A 16,351-nucleotide genomic window follows, 5' to 3' on the forward strand; every position below is an offset into this window, starting at 1 on the left:
ATCTAACAGATAGCATAGGTGGAAGATTCTAGCCTTCCAAATGTAAGTATTTTCAGAAATTATGTGAAGTGAGTATACTTTTTCCTAAAGATTCTGCTCCCACTAAGAGGCAGGAATTGCTGCATGTTATCCTGGACACTTTAGAATTCTTGTGAGGACTTCATAAATAAGCACGATACTGATACTCCTATGTGGATTTCAATGAGGCGTCATACAAAATTGTGCATCAATAATTCAGTCCCCAGAACCATGGCCTCACAGTATCTGATTAACGTCGCAGCTTTGGGCTTTGGTCTTCCCAGGTAAGTAGGCTGCTGAAGAAAGTAACCGATCTAATGAACTGCACTGGGAGATGAATTAAGCCCAGCAGATTCCCATTGTGAGGAAAGTCTGCAGAAAAAACAAGATGGGAAATGGAGGGGGAGAGAAGAGAACTCAATAGTGTGAATGAACTGAAAATTGGATGTGTGCTGCTGTCGATATAACTAAGCAGAGAGCTCATAATCTTTTCTCTTTACAGCACAAGGAAGCAGTTATATTTATTACTGCACTTATTTCTAATTCATTTTCAGTACCCAAGACTTCTTAAAAGTGAAAAGAACTCAGAGGGTTTCAAAGATAATTATAGAGGTTAGAATAAAAAAATCATACATGTGAATATTGTCTTCCAGGTATAACACGTAGAAATAAAAAGGAATGTCCATCTTGAATAGGAAATGATGGGACATGAAGGGAAGTGTGTTATTTATTTGTTCATGTCTAGAATTTTTCTAAGGATGGAACAAAGACTTGGCTGAGTTATGTGAAATGAGATGGGCAATATACTGAAGACTGTAAATCCTGCCTTTTTACTCAGTAGAGACAAGCTAAATCTTTCCATTTGAATTCAGTTCTGTTATAATAGATAAGAAAAATGACATGCAGGTGGAAAGATAGTAATTAAATATTGTATATTAGAAATCCATTTATAATTAGAAGTCTGATTTAGTGAACATATTTATCACTGAAGACATTAACCATTGTGGGGTTTATTTGTCTTTTAATCAGGAACTGGCCTGATAAGAATTAGATGGCCAGGAAACCATGTTCTCAAAAAGGAAATGGCAGATGGTATTACTTGAAAAGTTCTGTATCACTCCCTACTATCACCAGTATGAGTCTGCCAGTGCTTTAATGTTACATTTTAGCACAGCATATAATAGCAGTGAGTATAAAGTTGACTTGAAGTGCTTAGAATTACATTAGCTAACACATTTAGCAACATATTTCCTGTCAGTAAAATCAGTAAAAGAAAATTATTTGAAAATTGTGTCAACTGATTCATACATAGGCAGTGGCCAGAATGCAATAAAAATAAAAGATGTGCTGTGAATAAACAAATAAATATGTATAATCAGCCACTGAGGAGGCCATAATGTCAACTTCTGATTAATTCTGTAATCCCACCCGTGAGAGTTGAGCCACCTAACTAATTTCTTTTAGAGAGGTTCAAATTGCAAGGATTACTTCTGAGTAATCCACATCATACAGGCAGTGTGGGGACACATTGAACTTCTTTTCAATCATTTGTTGGTGTTGAATTTTTTTAAATCTACATATGTTAATGACCAGCACAATTAAAATATTATCCTCTACATTTAGTCACAATTCTGGTTTGTTTGAAAAAACATCAGTGGTTCAACTTCGTATTTTATCATTATAAATTATAGCTCAGAAACCCTCTACACCACATCCTCAGAAAAAGCTATTCCAATGTAGCCTCTGTTTTCAAACATAATTTGTTCCTAGTTAGTATTTGCTAATGTGAAAGAGGTTATGATTTTCACTCCCTTATGAAACATCAAATGAAGAAAACTAAAACAAAACCAGTGGTATTTATTAGTAAACTGAAAGATAAAGAGTATGCCACAGTACAGTGGTATCAGAGAGAGAGCTGTGAACCCCACTCAAAAGTGTACACTGCTGCACAAGGAACTGCAGTTATTTATGCTAACATGATTCATCCTCTCATTCTAGAGATCCATATGTAAAATAGTTAAAATACTATTGTATGCAACTACAAACCTCTTATGAAGTCTCAGTAAAGCTTGTCCCCATGCCTTTCAACACTGCAGAGCAATCTGGCTTCTGCCGGGGTTTCAAGCCATCCAAAGTTGTTTTTCTTAAATAAAACTTTTATCTTACACTACAGATTTCCTGAGGTATTGATGGTAGGGACTGGTATAAGGGAAGCTCAGCTGGTATGATCTCTCTCTCCCTCTCTTCCTTCTGGTCTTACCAGCATGGGGATTAGAAACTGGTCACCCGAAGCATGCTCTGTATGCAGAATTTTAACAAAGAAGGATCTGTCTGACTGCTTTCATTTCCTGGGTGCTGGGAACCTCGATGCCATTTCTCTTGGAAGTGTTCAGGTCCTGGGTGTTTAGCAGTGATGTGATTCCCCAGTTTTGATTAAGGCACACTACCAGCATTTTTCTGAGAAACTCAAGTGAGAAAAGAATAATGGTTCCTTTAAAAGCTAAGAAAAGACTTAATTAATTGAAATACAAATTAATTTTTGGGGTCAAGACTTTCTGATGGGGTACCCTGTACCAAATAGCCAGAACTGGTACTTCAGAAGAGTGGAAGTACAAGAGTTTCTTCCAAAGAGACATTTCCGAATTCTGTCTAACATAAATTTGAACAGCAACTTAAGTGGAGAGGTTGCCATCATCTTTAACTCCTGTATCTGCTAGTAGATGTGATCCTACATGGAGGCATATGTAAAGAAGAGCTGACTGTATATATGTAATATAATCTGTAGAATTTGTATACACATTTTAATGGAGCTCTTTCCTGAAAGTATTTATGGAACCTTCGTCTTCCAGCAGGTAATACACACTTGAATAAACTTTTGTTTTATAAATATATGAGTCCTAAGGAGGAGGAAAAAAAAAAAGTTAGTGTAATAACTTCACTATAATGACAAATAGCAGAGTGAATGCAATCACTGTTGAACATTGCTTGCAAATTTTCACAGCTGCAACTGAATTCTGGGTGTTATGATGCTTAGTTCAACCTTTTATTTATATATTTCTGTTCCCCCAAAATGCATGTGAAATTGCATCAAAAAATTAGCTTATTTTCAACTTCTAACATGTATATGTATTTTATTTATGTCACATGGGTTCATCCTGATAAACACACAAAATCAAAAATTGCCTAGTCCTTCTGGGAAGAATTTCACTACTTTATCTGTTAATGTTTCATATTGTATTCATTGTGAGATTCTGGGGTTTGTTTTTTTAAGGCATCAGATGTTTTAAATGTCATTCTGAAATTACAGAGCTAACACTTTTGATTCTGTAGTAAAAATTAAAATTCTACATCTTTCTTTCAAGTAAACTGCACATCTGAAATGCAATCTGATGTTAGGGCAACCAGAAGGGAGTTTAAATCCAGCAGGATTGAGTTTTTTCCCTTAATTTTGAAATATGCTCTTCTATTTCTCAAGAACATACAAGGAAAGGTGATGAGTGAAGACCAATCCACTGAATATTGGAACTTGCTCTTCAAAAATTAGCAGACTTTGAAAGCCACTCCCTGAGTTTTAATGAAATAATCCTAGTTATATCTTTTTATTACAGAGAATTTACCAGTGCTATCTTGTTATATTCCAATGGATGAAGTATATGGAGACTCACTGTCAAGTAATGTTGAAAAGAGAAAGGGAATTCTGAAGAATATAATGAAGAAATGTCAAATTAAAAAACCAAACATGTTATTGAAGAACTGAAAATAAGTTGTTAGTTTACCTAATGCACATTAGATCATACAGAAGAGGTCCTAGCTGATAATGCAGCGTGGAATCCTGCTGTCTTTACAGGCCCTGCTAGTTTTTCAACTGTATTCAGTGGGTTCAGGATTTTATACCTAAGAACTTTGAATAATTGAGATTTGAAGTATTGTGGAAGATGGCTTTTTCACTTTGATGTTGTGTTAAAGGCCTAAATGTTTTTTTTTTAAGAAGGTGGGGAGAAGTGTGATTGTTTACTCATGTCACGGGTTATTTATGGCCCTTACTTGCTAATACACAGGAGTGTTAGTATTCATACTGTCCAGAGGTGCACCTAGTAGTCTTTGGTTTACATTATTTCTTTACTTTGAAAGGAGCAACTCCTGGGAACAGGCAAAGCACTGTTAAACTTTTTGTTACACATTGGGAAATATACATCCAGCTTTTGGGTAGCAGTTTTATTTAATATTTAATTATCTGATCCGTCTGTTTACATTTCTAGTTGGGATTAATATTTATATATATAGCCCAAAACTGGTCTGAGTTTTCATACATGGAAAATGCAAAGGGAACCACAATCCATAGTAATATACCTCAGCGATTATTTTCCAAATGGAAGTAAATTTCTCAGAAAAGGTAATAAAGCTGGTCAAAATTTTTCATCCTGAGTTGGAGGTAGATTATGTTATTTGTTTTATTCTTTTTTATTATGACATTTTATACCTGCTGTGAAACAGTTAAAATTATAGTAGAAGAGCACATGTTTTTCCTTTAATCTGACAAGGACCTGTTGAAATTTGAAACTCCGTTTCAAATTTCATAATTCTGTAGTTTATAGTTAATAATTTGTGTTAATCATGTCTTGGTTCTATTACGTATCCTCTGTATTTGAGAAAATTGGTAGAATGTAGAAAATTTCTCATACTTACATGAAATGCAAGTGTAAAACCTTTTCTGTGAAATTACATTACAAAATTAGATCATTAATTCTGTTAAGCATAGGAAGCAAGCTGCTGCTTCAGGCATAACATATGCCAAGTAAGATGGAGGTACTATTAAGATTGTATTGTACCAGAAAGAATAATTTCTATACTGTCTTTAATGCAAACTGAAAATTCTACTTTCCTAACAACACATTATCAACAAAATCATACTGATGTGTGTCCGTGAGAGGTGTGATATCATGAAGGTGATAAAGGTGTAGTTCTAGTGCAGTAACAGTGTTGATCCCAAGACGGAAGAATTGTGATTGTGGTTTGTTTAGAAGTGGTTCTTCTTTTAGTGCATTCAAGTTATCTGTGAGAAATCAGTGTCTCTGGAGACTAGTGATTCTTACTTTTCTCCTAACTTACTTCTGTTTGTGTTCATTTTGGACCATTTCTAGTTGGAGCCTTATTTTATAAGCAGAGATGATATATGCCTGGATCATTGCTATCAGGTGCCAAAGAGCTCAGATAAATTTCTCTGATAAAACTGGTTATATGTGATATTAGGTGTAAGAATTTTGTGTCTCTCCTTGAGTGTTCAGCAAGATTGTTATACTCTGCATTGTGTCAGTTCAGTATTTAGTATTGAATTCCTGCTTTTTTACATGTTGTCTAAATATGTTGGGATTTGCTCCTTTTGTTAGACTTCTTGCATGTTGCAACAAATATTAAGACATGAATAATGAGTAAATTATGTGACCTTACATATCATTAAAATCTGTCTATATAAGGTAAGGTAATAGTGGAGGAGATGCTGGAAATCTGATCTTCTAACACTGCATATGTATTTTAGTCATTCAACCTTAGAGGTACTATGGACAATAGCTTATTTTAGTTCACAGAGTGAAATCCCAAGTGAATGTAATAAAAAGATGCATTTCTACAGTTAGGAAACAAAAGATCTAACAGGAGAGAACATAGTTTCTGCTGAAAAAGGTTGCATTGAAAAACATGAATGGAATGTTATATTTCACTAGAGTATTTTCAGTGGAGTTCTCTAAGTCTTAAGATGTCATCATGATGCTTTATTATTGTCCCATTTATTATGTAAGCTTTATGTGCCATTTGATAACTATGTCATTTTATTATATGCAAAGTAACTTTAAACTTCTCAATATAAATATTGTAAAATGTAGATTCTTGTTTAATGGTTAAGTTTTAAAACTGTATTTTGAACACTGGAATGAGAGATAATTCACACTTTTAAAAATGAAACTATTACCAAAAAAGATTATGAGCACATGAAGAACATTTACAATTTTATCAGAACTAAAGAGGAACAATTTGCTTTTTACTTACTGCTCTTCACAGAATGCTTTCCCTTCCTGTAGAAAAACAAAAGTGTATGTTCTGGTATGAACTTACTGGCTGTTTTAATGTTTTCATGTTCTTAGGGTGGAGAATTTTTAATTTCCTGAACTTTTATTTTTTATTTTGCACATGTAGGCAACACGGAAGGAGATTGAGAAACGCCAGGTCCATCTTAAGAGCATCAGTGATTTAGGAGAGAATTTGAAGACAGTGCTGAAAGGAAAGGAAAGGCTAGTCGAGGATAAACTCAGCCTCCTGAACAGTAATTGGATAGCAGTAACTTCACGCGCTGAGGAATGGTTCAATCTGTTACTGGTAAGGAAAATGCATTTGTTCACACAGAGGAAATGTCGGTGCTCAGCTGTAGGTGCTCAGCCTCATAGGAGTGTTTTTTCTGGTGCCTTGGACTACACTTATTGAATACAAAGGTACACAGGCAATCAGATTGATTGTTGTTTAGTACATTGTGTATATTTTAAGAATCTGACTGCTTACAGAGTGATGGCTCTGTGGAGTACTGATTGTTAGCGCTTCCTGCTCCTGTCTGGCTCAGTAGTTCCTGGACTGTTTTGGTTTGGGGTTTTTTTCTGCAATGGATGAAATGCAGTTTCTCCCCAAGGGGCTAGACTACTTGAATATGAATCAAGTGAAAGCAATAGTCAAATAAGTGAAGTAAGTATTGGTATTTATGCAAACAACCTCAGCTGCTTTTGGCTACATTGGCATTTATGTTTGGAATAGTACAGTTGGGAAGTAAGTCCTCACTTGCATGTTGGTTTGGTCCATGGGGTAGCTTTGGTGTGTGATTCATTTCAGAGGCAACTAAATCAGTTCTGCTCAGGGTGTGCACCTGATGTGCTTAAGGGCTACGATTTGGTCTTTCAGAACTGCATGATCATCCTTTGGATAGTTTTATAGTGCATGTTTTCATAGGGATAATTACTTAAGGGGACCAGATTAAGCCTACTCAAAAGTAAAATCCCTACTACACATTTAATACCGATTCAGGAGCTTCAGCCCCAGCTGCTTTGAACTGCTGATAGTCACGTAACTATATTCTCCCTTAAAATTCATTCTGTCATGAAGAGATGATGACTTGAACCCTTAAACACAGAAGGGTCTTAACCATTGGGCTGCCAAAATGCTTTGGGAAATCTTGTATGCAGTTTCTGTTGCTGAGAGCATGGGAATGCAGTTTCAACCCAGAGAAACTGAAGTGGTTCTCAGGGGTGTGTTAGCCTTTATCATGACTTTTCAGAGCTTGGTGTGTTAGAGCTCCACTAGAGCCTATGAATGCTTCTGCGATAAATATACAGCATCACTACGGGACTTCTTCAGCTGTATGCAGTATACAAGTGAAAGCATCTGGTTGTGTCTATTCTATCTGGAAAACTTAAGCATTTCATTCAGTATGATGCAGGTGCTCAACTTCAATGTGGAACTGATTGTAAGAAACTTATAATGGACTTTATAGGCTGGTATAGTTATGTATTCCTTTACTTTCTATCTTTCTCTGTTTTGTTGATATTTACTAGAACCTATAATAAAAAAGGTATAAGAGAGGGAGTTGGTCTTTTAGTGATTTTAGAAGGGTATAAAATAAAGGTTCATACATGTGAGGGCCAAAAGGACTAGTAAAATCTTTATTCTCAGGTGTGTGGTACACATATGTATTGTGTGGATACGCATAGGCCTCATTCTAGTGAGCTCACCAAAAAAGACAAACTGTTTTTAACTTAAGGAGAGAAAAATGATTTATCAGAATATCAACTAGAATAGCTTTTTAAAAAGCAGAGTCTCAAAGCAGAGAAGTTAGATGAAATGTAAAGAAGAGTTTTAGATACAAAGCTCCCATTCTTGATAGTGACTTTGCAAGTGCATTGTCGTTACCGTCTGAGTTTCAATCAACTTAGTGGCTTTCTAAAATGAGTTCTGTACCTGGTTCTTGGGAAACTCATCTTTCCACCTCCAGTAGGTCTGGCTGTCAGCTTCGTGGTCCTCTCAGCAGCCTGGCTGAGCTGTAGACACCTGCTGTGACTTTATCACCCTCCTGTCTGTCACTTTGGAAGCTTCTCTCTCTCCTAGAATGTCTTTTTAAAGAAACTTAACATATAAAGTGAGAGCAAACAAACAGCAAATATTATCCTTCACAAAACAAGCAGTTACTGTGTAAAATAAGCAAGTTTAATCTCATAATGTATGCATGTTTGCCACAATTGGCATAATTATGGCTATTATTTCAGTACTGATTACTTTTTGGTATGCAGTATTTACCTTTTCCACATACAGGAATATCAAAAGCACATGGAGGCTTTTGATCAGAATGTAGCTAATGTCACAACTTGGATGTATCGTGCTGAAATACTGTTGGATGAATCTGATAAACAAAAACCCCTGCAAAAAGAGGAAATTCTTAAGGTAAAAAAATGCAATTTTCTAGACAGCATTAATTGTATTCTAAAAAGGACTGTGTCAAAACTAGCATATATTGAAAGGTATCACAAACTGATTAACATTCTTTTTTCTGTGATAAATCTACGCTCTGGCAGCTTGAGATTACTTAATAAATTTGCACTGCATTACAAAAGTTAAATCCCTGCAGAAATAAAACCAGATATGTTGTTATAAATCTTGGGGACTTCCTGGTGAGTAGAACAGCAGCTTATTAAACCTGTGTTTGCTGAAAAATGCTCCTTAAACACATCTGGTTGAACAAAATTCTTTTTTTTCCCTGTCTTCTTCATTTTTAATTGCTTTTCTGTTTTTCTGTGATACTTTTCTGATATCTATGATATCTGCATTTGATATCTCTGTCATATTATTGTTTTAATTCTATAAACACTGTTTGCATTTATGCCAGACCAACACCACAGGCAAGAATATTGTATGGTGAACTAGCTGTATAATAATGGGTTAGTGTATTGATTGGAAGGTTTTATTTGGCCCATTGCATCATTTGACCAACTGATGAAAAATTAACTTGCAAGATAGATGTGAATTTTAAAGTATCTCATTTAAAATACCTTCTTTGTTAAGATTAAACAACTTCAGATTATTATCTATATGGATTTTTTTTCTTCAGAAATCAGTGTGAAGTTTTACTTTGTATTGAACTCCATGGTCAGTGCATATTATCTGAGGAACAGTTTGCAAATCAAAATCAGAACTGTATTGCTGACACTAACGTAATGATACCATTTACTAAAGTAAGACTACAAATTCCAAGGCAGAGCATAAATCAATGCGTCATTGATCTTCACAGAATTACAGGACAGACTTTTGTAGTTGAATGAACAATTAAGCTACCATCAGGTACAAAGTGCAATTATCTTTGCTATCAATACAGATATATATATTTGTATTATACAAAGGTATTTCATACAGACAGTGAAATGTAATTCTTAATGCCCAACTGTGTTTATGATTCCTGAATGCCTGGCTATCTTTTTTGGCCTTTGTCCATACTGGGATCTACTGTTAAGATTACTATTGCAGAGGAAGAAGGTATTTGCCCTCATTTTTTGGTAATTTTTGATAGATTTATAGAAAAAATTCCCAGTGGTTTTCATCTGGTCATTTTTCCCTGCCTCAACTAAAGGCATGAACAGTAATGAAAGCACAACTATACATCCAGATACATAATATTTGAATTAGCAGCACTTTCTAGCTTTAGGAACATAAAATAATTTAGCGTATCCTGAAATATGCTGAGGATTGTAATATTGCAGATAAGAACCTGCCTAGAAATAATGTTCACCATTAATTTCCTCTAGGAGATATTAAAACAGACATGTAGATACATTCCTGCTATAAATTTGAGAGATATGAGTAGGAATGTTATCTAATGTGTTTCTGCTGGATTTACACACTCATGTATAATTATCTGAATTTGCTTTGTGGTTTTGCTCCCTATTCCTTTGCACACTTTCTCTCTCTCTCTCTCTCTCTCTTTCTCTTTGCATTTATTACTAACTTCAAGCCCTGTCTCTTGCTCACGGACTGTAGCGCTTAAAGGCTGAGCTGAATGATATGCATCCAAAGGTGGACTCTGTGCGTGACCAGGCAGTAGACTTGATGACAAACCGTGGAGATCACTGCAGGAAAGTAGTAGAGCCTAAACTGTCAGAGCTCAACCAGCGATTTGCGACTATATCACAAAGAATTAAGAGTGGAAAGGTAGGAGGACTTGCTTCCATATGGAGATGCATACAAAATGGTATTTATATAAGGTGCACAATTACAACTACATAGCGGGCTGCAGTTTCCCCAAAAACTAAGCTTTTAAAGGAAAAAAATGTAGACCCTAAGAATATTTTCTTTTAAAGTGTGAAGGTTTGGGTTTTTTGGCATTAAGGCCTTTTTTCACTGTTTCACAACTAGAAATATTCACTGACTTTATACGAATATAACGATTACTTCATTAACTTATAAAGAATGAACTACATCTGGGAATTAATAAGATTCTTAATCTTCTCAAAGTATGAGTAGCCCTTTTTTTAATATAGATTGGCTTTTGAGGGCTAATTTTTCATTAAATGCACTCAGCCTTTCCCTATGAAGCTGTTGCTCACCAAGGGTTGAGATAGAGATATATAGATAGATTATATCAATTATACTTCAGCTACTCATCTGTACAACTAGTTTGACTGCTGAATCTGAATTCAGTATGGATTAGGTAATTTTTAGCCAAGTTGTGACTTCTGAATTGGAATGAGGAAGGACATAAGCTACCTACTTTCTCCATTGTATTTGCTGCCTTTATTGTGGAGAGCTATTCAGCAAATTAAGCAGGTAGCCATGCAAGTTGGTATACAGGATAATGGGAATGCATGGATCTTGATCTTAACTATTTTTGCTGGCTACTGTAATAGCACTGGAAATGAATGTACAGAGGATCAGTGGCAGAGCAGGAAATAAGCTTTGTAAAAAGCATAAGCAAATAGATATGGTTTTCATGAGTTGTTTCAGGTTTACTCAGGGCTCAATACCCTGTGTAACCAGCACATTCTTTGTGGGTATTTGAGTTTATTTAGGTTTCTTTTCTGGAACAGAAAATAATATGTCCTATGAATAAAAGTACCCTTTTTGGTTGTTTTGTTTTGTTTTGTTTTGTTTCCCTACTGGCCATCAGTAGTACTTCAACCGTTCTGGTGTGCTTCTCACTTCTTACATAAGGACAAACTATAGACAGAGAACATCTTGGAACAAAGCCCAAACTGTGTTGCATGATATTTTGTATTCTAAACATCAGCTATCTGCAGTCTGTATTTCCTCCTCAGTTTTACCTTGCACTTCCACATACAGGGCTGATGCAGCCTTTGATAGAGTTGTGTGAAATTGTTGCTTGTCTTGGGGAAAAATGGGACTGCCTGTAGATGGTTTATCATGGGTTAACTGTTTGCATTGCACGTTGTGGGCTCACTCAAAGAAGGGGAAAAAAATGCTTGTCAAGATGAAATGTCTTCAGAACACAGCCTGCAAACATCTTCCACCTGGCAACCTTCTCTCTCAAGTGTTCTCCCATTTATGATTGTATGGGCAACATGAGGTAGAATAGCAGCATCTCACTAAGCTTTATACACTATGTACCTAGCAAGATAAAAGGAATTACTACAGCACATAATTTTAATGGTAAATTAGAATTTAGGGGACCTTTTCCAGGAACTTGGGGAATGGGAAGCTAGAGTATGATTCACAAAGGATATCTCTAGTAGTGCATAAGGTAGTGCATAAGATAGAGAGGCAAAAGCTTATCTGAATTCTGCATTTGGATAAAGCACTAAATTGCTAGGTGCCTTGCTTTGTCCATCTATATAGTCATGATTGTTCATTGTCCATCCCTTAGTCATGATTTCAGCTTCATGAGCTGAAAAATAATTGATCTTGTGGAGTGATATTATGCTTCCTAAGTGTCTTGGGTGTTTTTCATCCTGAGGTAAAATTATTCACTCGGTGAATAACAGATTTAAAAATCAATTCAAGAGGTTAGTAAGCTCTCATACTATTTTCAATCAATTCTCATCTGTTTTCAAATTAGATATATTTTTTTCAAATACTAACAGTTATCAGTACAACAGTGATGTAAATAAGAAATGACCTGTGAAGTCGGTAAACGCTAGTACATAATTGTTGTGTTCTGAATTAACAAAATTATCACAGTGTACTAAGATGAGACTTGACATTTTCAAGGGGTCTTTTAACCTCATTCAATTAATGGAGTTTCATTTGGTACTTCTGTTTTCCTTTTTGTTTTGTTTTTTTTTTTTTTTAGCATTTTTCAGAGATTTTATATAGCAGTTTTATTAGTTGATTTGTCTTTTAGTGATATTTAAATACTTTTGAAGACATACTTCAGAGTATTTGAGAAGTTACTATGTAGTTTGTTATTATTTCTATCTCAGTTGAAGTGCTTGCAGAGTGTAAATCTGTGCTGCTTGATGAAAATTTGCAAGTACAGTATTATTCTCTATAAATATCATACATTATTATATTTCCATTAATGTTCGTAAGTGCTCAAAATCTTTGTCGTTAAAACAATCATCTAGATAAAATTAAGGCATTTTTACCCTAATTTTCCCAGGTCATCTGTGGAACAGCTAAGAACAGATTACAGTTGATGTCCAGTGTTTCTTGTTTAAACTGATCAACTTTGATTATTACCATCTTCTTTACAAGCTTTTGCTTTATAATAAATACCAATTGTACTGGAGGGAAGAGTAAAAGAGAACTCATTAGAATATAATGGACTTATGTCTTCAGCAAGAAGATAGTTGTATGTCCAAGAGTTCCTAGAACATCATAAAGCATTAATTACCTTTAAATCTAAATTTTATGCAAGAATCATCAAGAATTTGTTGGTGGTTCTTGCATTTAAAACTTTGAAAGAAAAAAGTTTTTCTGTTGATCCTTTGCAATGCACTTAAATATACTGCGTATTGTACGTTAAGCTATCCACAGGCACTCGAGTATCAGGTAGATAAAGGATGGTACATCGTTGTTAATAATTGGCACTTGCTTTAGAGTTCAAAACTGAACACTAAGCTGAAGCACCATAACTATACTGTGATTCATTTTGGAGGAATTGTGTTTATTTTGTTTGGTTGAGGGTTTTTTGGTCCTGCATTTTTGTTGAGGCTTTTTTGAAACACAAACTCTTTTAATGAAGTTTTGTTGATTTTTTTAATATGTTACAAAATATTGTTAGGGGAATATCTTACACAAAGATTATCTGTCTTTTGTTTATAATTCACCTGGAATGTTTGCTATTCTTTGTGAGAGAGCAATGATTTCAAAATACTGAAACTAATCATCGTGAAATTTTTCTCAGTTGGTAGTAGTAGGTGGTTTTTCCTCTGAATGGATTGCTTGTTGCTGTGTGAGTAATTTCTGGCAAACTAGATTTAGCTAAGTAGTGTCAACATTTAATTTCTAGAAAAATAGTTATGTTACACTGTTTATCTGAACCTGTTCATACACACAGATGTGAGGATACAATTTTTTTTTTTTAATTTTATTTTCACTCACCATAGAATTCGTGTTTTCTTATACAGAAATTCTCCAGTATTGTTATATACCTATCTTTACTTGGATCTTTGGGTACTTTGAGTTGTATGGTGTAGATATTTTTTCACATGATGGAAAGTCTACCATTGTTTTACAATAGGGGGTAGAACAGATGTTTCTTTTAATTTATGTTTCTAATAAAACTATTAAGTATTTGATATAAATAAATAATCTTTGTATTTCTTTCATTTTAGCCCTTCATTCCTTTGAAGGAATTGGAGCAACTTGACTTCGATATACAAAAAATGCTTGAACCACTGGAGGTTGAAATTCAGCAGGGAGTGAATCTGAAAGAGGAGGACTTCAGTAAAGATATGGTAATTTGGTTGAAATGGAAGTCTGAGTGAAGTAGACAGGGAAATGAAAAAAAATGAGTGAAAATTAGAAACTTCCATATTTGTGATAGGATCTTTAGATATAACTTAGACAAAATTTTACTGTGCTAATATATTATAAAATCACAAGTCCCAAGTTAACATTAACTAAAAGTTTTAGTGATAAGTTAATTCTTAGTTTATAAGAAAAACATTTTTTGACCCTTGTGAAGACACTAAGCAAAACAGGAATGTTATCTATGGGTCCTATACTAGTACTAGCAATATTATAGAATTCGGAATGAATATTAAAATCTCTGTAGCAGTATAAAGACCAGGAAAACTCAGAATGATGTATCTAAATGGGCAATACAATAAAAGAAGACATTCACTAGAAACAAATGCTAGGCAATAATCACTGAAAGAAATGCCACTTGCCAATTACTTCTTAACCAATCTGATTATACCATTTATTGTCAATAGTTTTTGTGGCTGCGGTAAGCTTTATTACTCATGTTTGCTCTTTGCAAGTAGTAAAACTGTTTATGCATATTAGTGGAGAAAAAAAAAAACAACACGAGAGGAGTAAAATACTGCTGTGCTTTGCTACTGTTGCCACTGTGGTCTGTTTTCTCCAGAGTGATTTTCAGAGAGATGATATTTCTTGGCTTGGCAATAACAAGAGATTCGTCTTTAGGACCCCTCTCTTCATGAGTCCTCAGCAAGATCGAACATATATTTATTTACAAGCAATATTAAGACTGAATATTCTTTTCATTTTAAGGAATTCTTCAAATATAGCTATTTTATAGCAGTGCTGAAAGGAATATTTACAGGATTTGTTTTCTTTTTCCTTTTTTTTAATGCAGGAAAAGTAAAATTTAAGGCAGTATGTACTGCTGTGGTAAATTCTAAGTGAATCAAGTTTGATGGGGCAGTTGCCACTATTTGAACATATTTTGTTCCCTTTCTTTATGTAAAATGTTTAGTGTGGTTCGAGAGATACACTCCCAGAAGCTGTGGCATAGATTCAACTTCTATGTAAAAAGTACTTAGTGGTATAATTTTCCCTGCCAGAATATCTGTTTTGCACTGTGGTGATGCCTGAAGTGGTTAGGAATTACATGGTCTTCTAGCATACTGGCGATTTCCATGACTACTGACAGTAATTTAGAATATTTTAAATATATTTATTCTTTTTGTTTTAAAGCAAAATATATTTTACCTTTTTGCCTCTAATGTTTTCATCCTGTTATCCTAGATGCTGCATAAAATCTAATATCAAACATCTGTAGGTTTTCAGGTGCTGTTTTACTTGTCCCTCTCAAATGTCTACCCGTATTGTAGAAAGCAAGTAAAAGTTATTAGGTTTTCAGTATAGAACTTCAAGTAGCTGTTAGATGATTACCCTAGGAGAGGATGTATAGTTTTATATGTCTGTATCTCCTAGTATTTAGGTAATAATTAGATTTAAATGCCCATTATACTTGTTATTTTTTTTAAATCAGAGTGAAGATGATGAGAGCACAGTGAAAGAATTGCTGCAAAGGGGCGACACGCTTCAAAAGAGAATCACAGATGAGAGAAAACGGGAGGAAATAAAGAAAAAACAACAGCTGTTGCAGACTAAACATAATGCTCTCAAGGTATAGGAGCTAAAGTTATAAGCACATACTACTAAACCAGGTTGTTTCTTCATTTCAGGGCATTGTTCAGTTAAATGAATCTTCATTACTATTTAGAGATGAGTAATTAAAAACTATTTGGCTATAAACATATATTTTCTGATATACTTCTCCTGATGCCTTGGAAAAGACATTTTAAATCTCCAGCTTAACAAGTACTGTTTTGTCCTCAGAGTTACAACTGTGTGATTGTCAGTTGGACAACAATGTTTTCTTTGATAATAATTCCTTTTTTAACACTTTATGCATGTTTTATGTTTCTCCAACAGCAGTCAAGACCTTAGTTAGAATCAGTTCTCACAAACTTTTATTTTCAGTTGTATAACATACTTCTGGCAATGAATAAGTTGTTTCATCCTTTAGTAAAAGATTTAGATGCTATGTTCTCTAGTGGGAAAAGTGGATCCAGCCTCTTTAGAAAAGGATAGGTGGTAGAACCAATAGACCTAGCAGCTAAGAGGCTGAAAACCAAAGTCACATATCAAAATTCTGTATAACCACTGTCCTGGAAGTACAACTGTATGATACTGTTCCTTAGAAACATCCACAGTGAGACCTATTGGGACAAGCTAATAGTCATAATTGGGAATGTCTGCTTTCCAGGTAAAAACAAAAGTGAGGAAAGAAAGAACCTTACATTTTGGAAAGTTACCTTGGTCACCTACATGGAGCTGTAGGCTCTGGCTACTTTAGGAGAATTTTTCATCTTATTGACAA

At 34.6% G+C, this 16,351-nt stretch overlaps 1 protein-coding gene across 10 annotated transcripts in view; it reads left to right on the forward strand.

Moving 5' to 3' along the window:
• DMD (dystrophin) overlaps nucleotides 1-16,351 on the forward strand; it is a 1,148,563-nt gene that overhangs the window by 448,108 nt on the left and 684,104 nt on the right. For 7 of the 10 annotated variants that reach the window (XM_074814589.1, XM_074814586.1, XM_074814591.1 and 4 more), the window contains 5 exons: nucleotides 6,208-6,387; nucleotides 8,362-8,490; nucleotides 10,078-10,248; nucleotides 13,830-13,952; nucleotides 15,458-15,595. In XM_074814589.1, coding sequence (XP_074670690.1) covers nucleotides 6,208-6,387; nucleotides 8,362-8,490; nucleotides 10,078-10,248; nucleotides 13,830-13,952; nucleotides 15,458-15,595 — 741 coding nt within the window. Of the gene's footprint in view, nucleotides 1-6,207; nucleotides 6,388-8,361; nucleotides 8,491-10,051; nucleotides 10,249-13,829; nucleotides 13,953-15,457; nucleotides 15,596-16,351 lie in introns of those variants that run through there. The other 3 variants (XM_074814593.1, XM_074814596.1, XM_074814594.1) reach the window with 3 other exon arrangements.

Source organism: Strix aluco, chromosome 2 (assembly GCF_031877795.1).
Source record: "Strix aluco isolate bStrAlu1 chromosome 2, bStrAlu1.hap1, whole genome shotgun sequence".
In the NCBI taxonomy this organism is placed as follows: domain Eukaryota; kingdom Metazoa; phylum Chordata; class Aves; order Strigiformes; family Strigidae; genus Strix; species Strix aluco.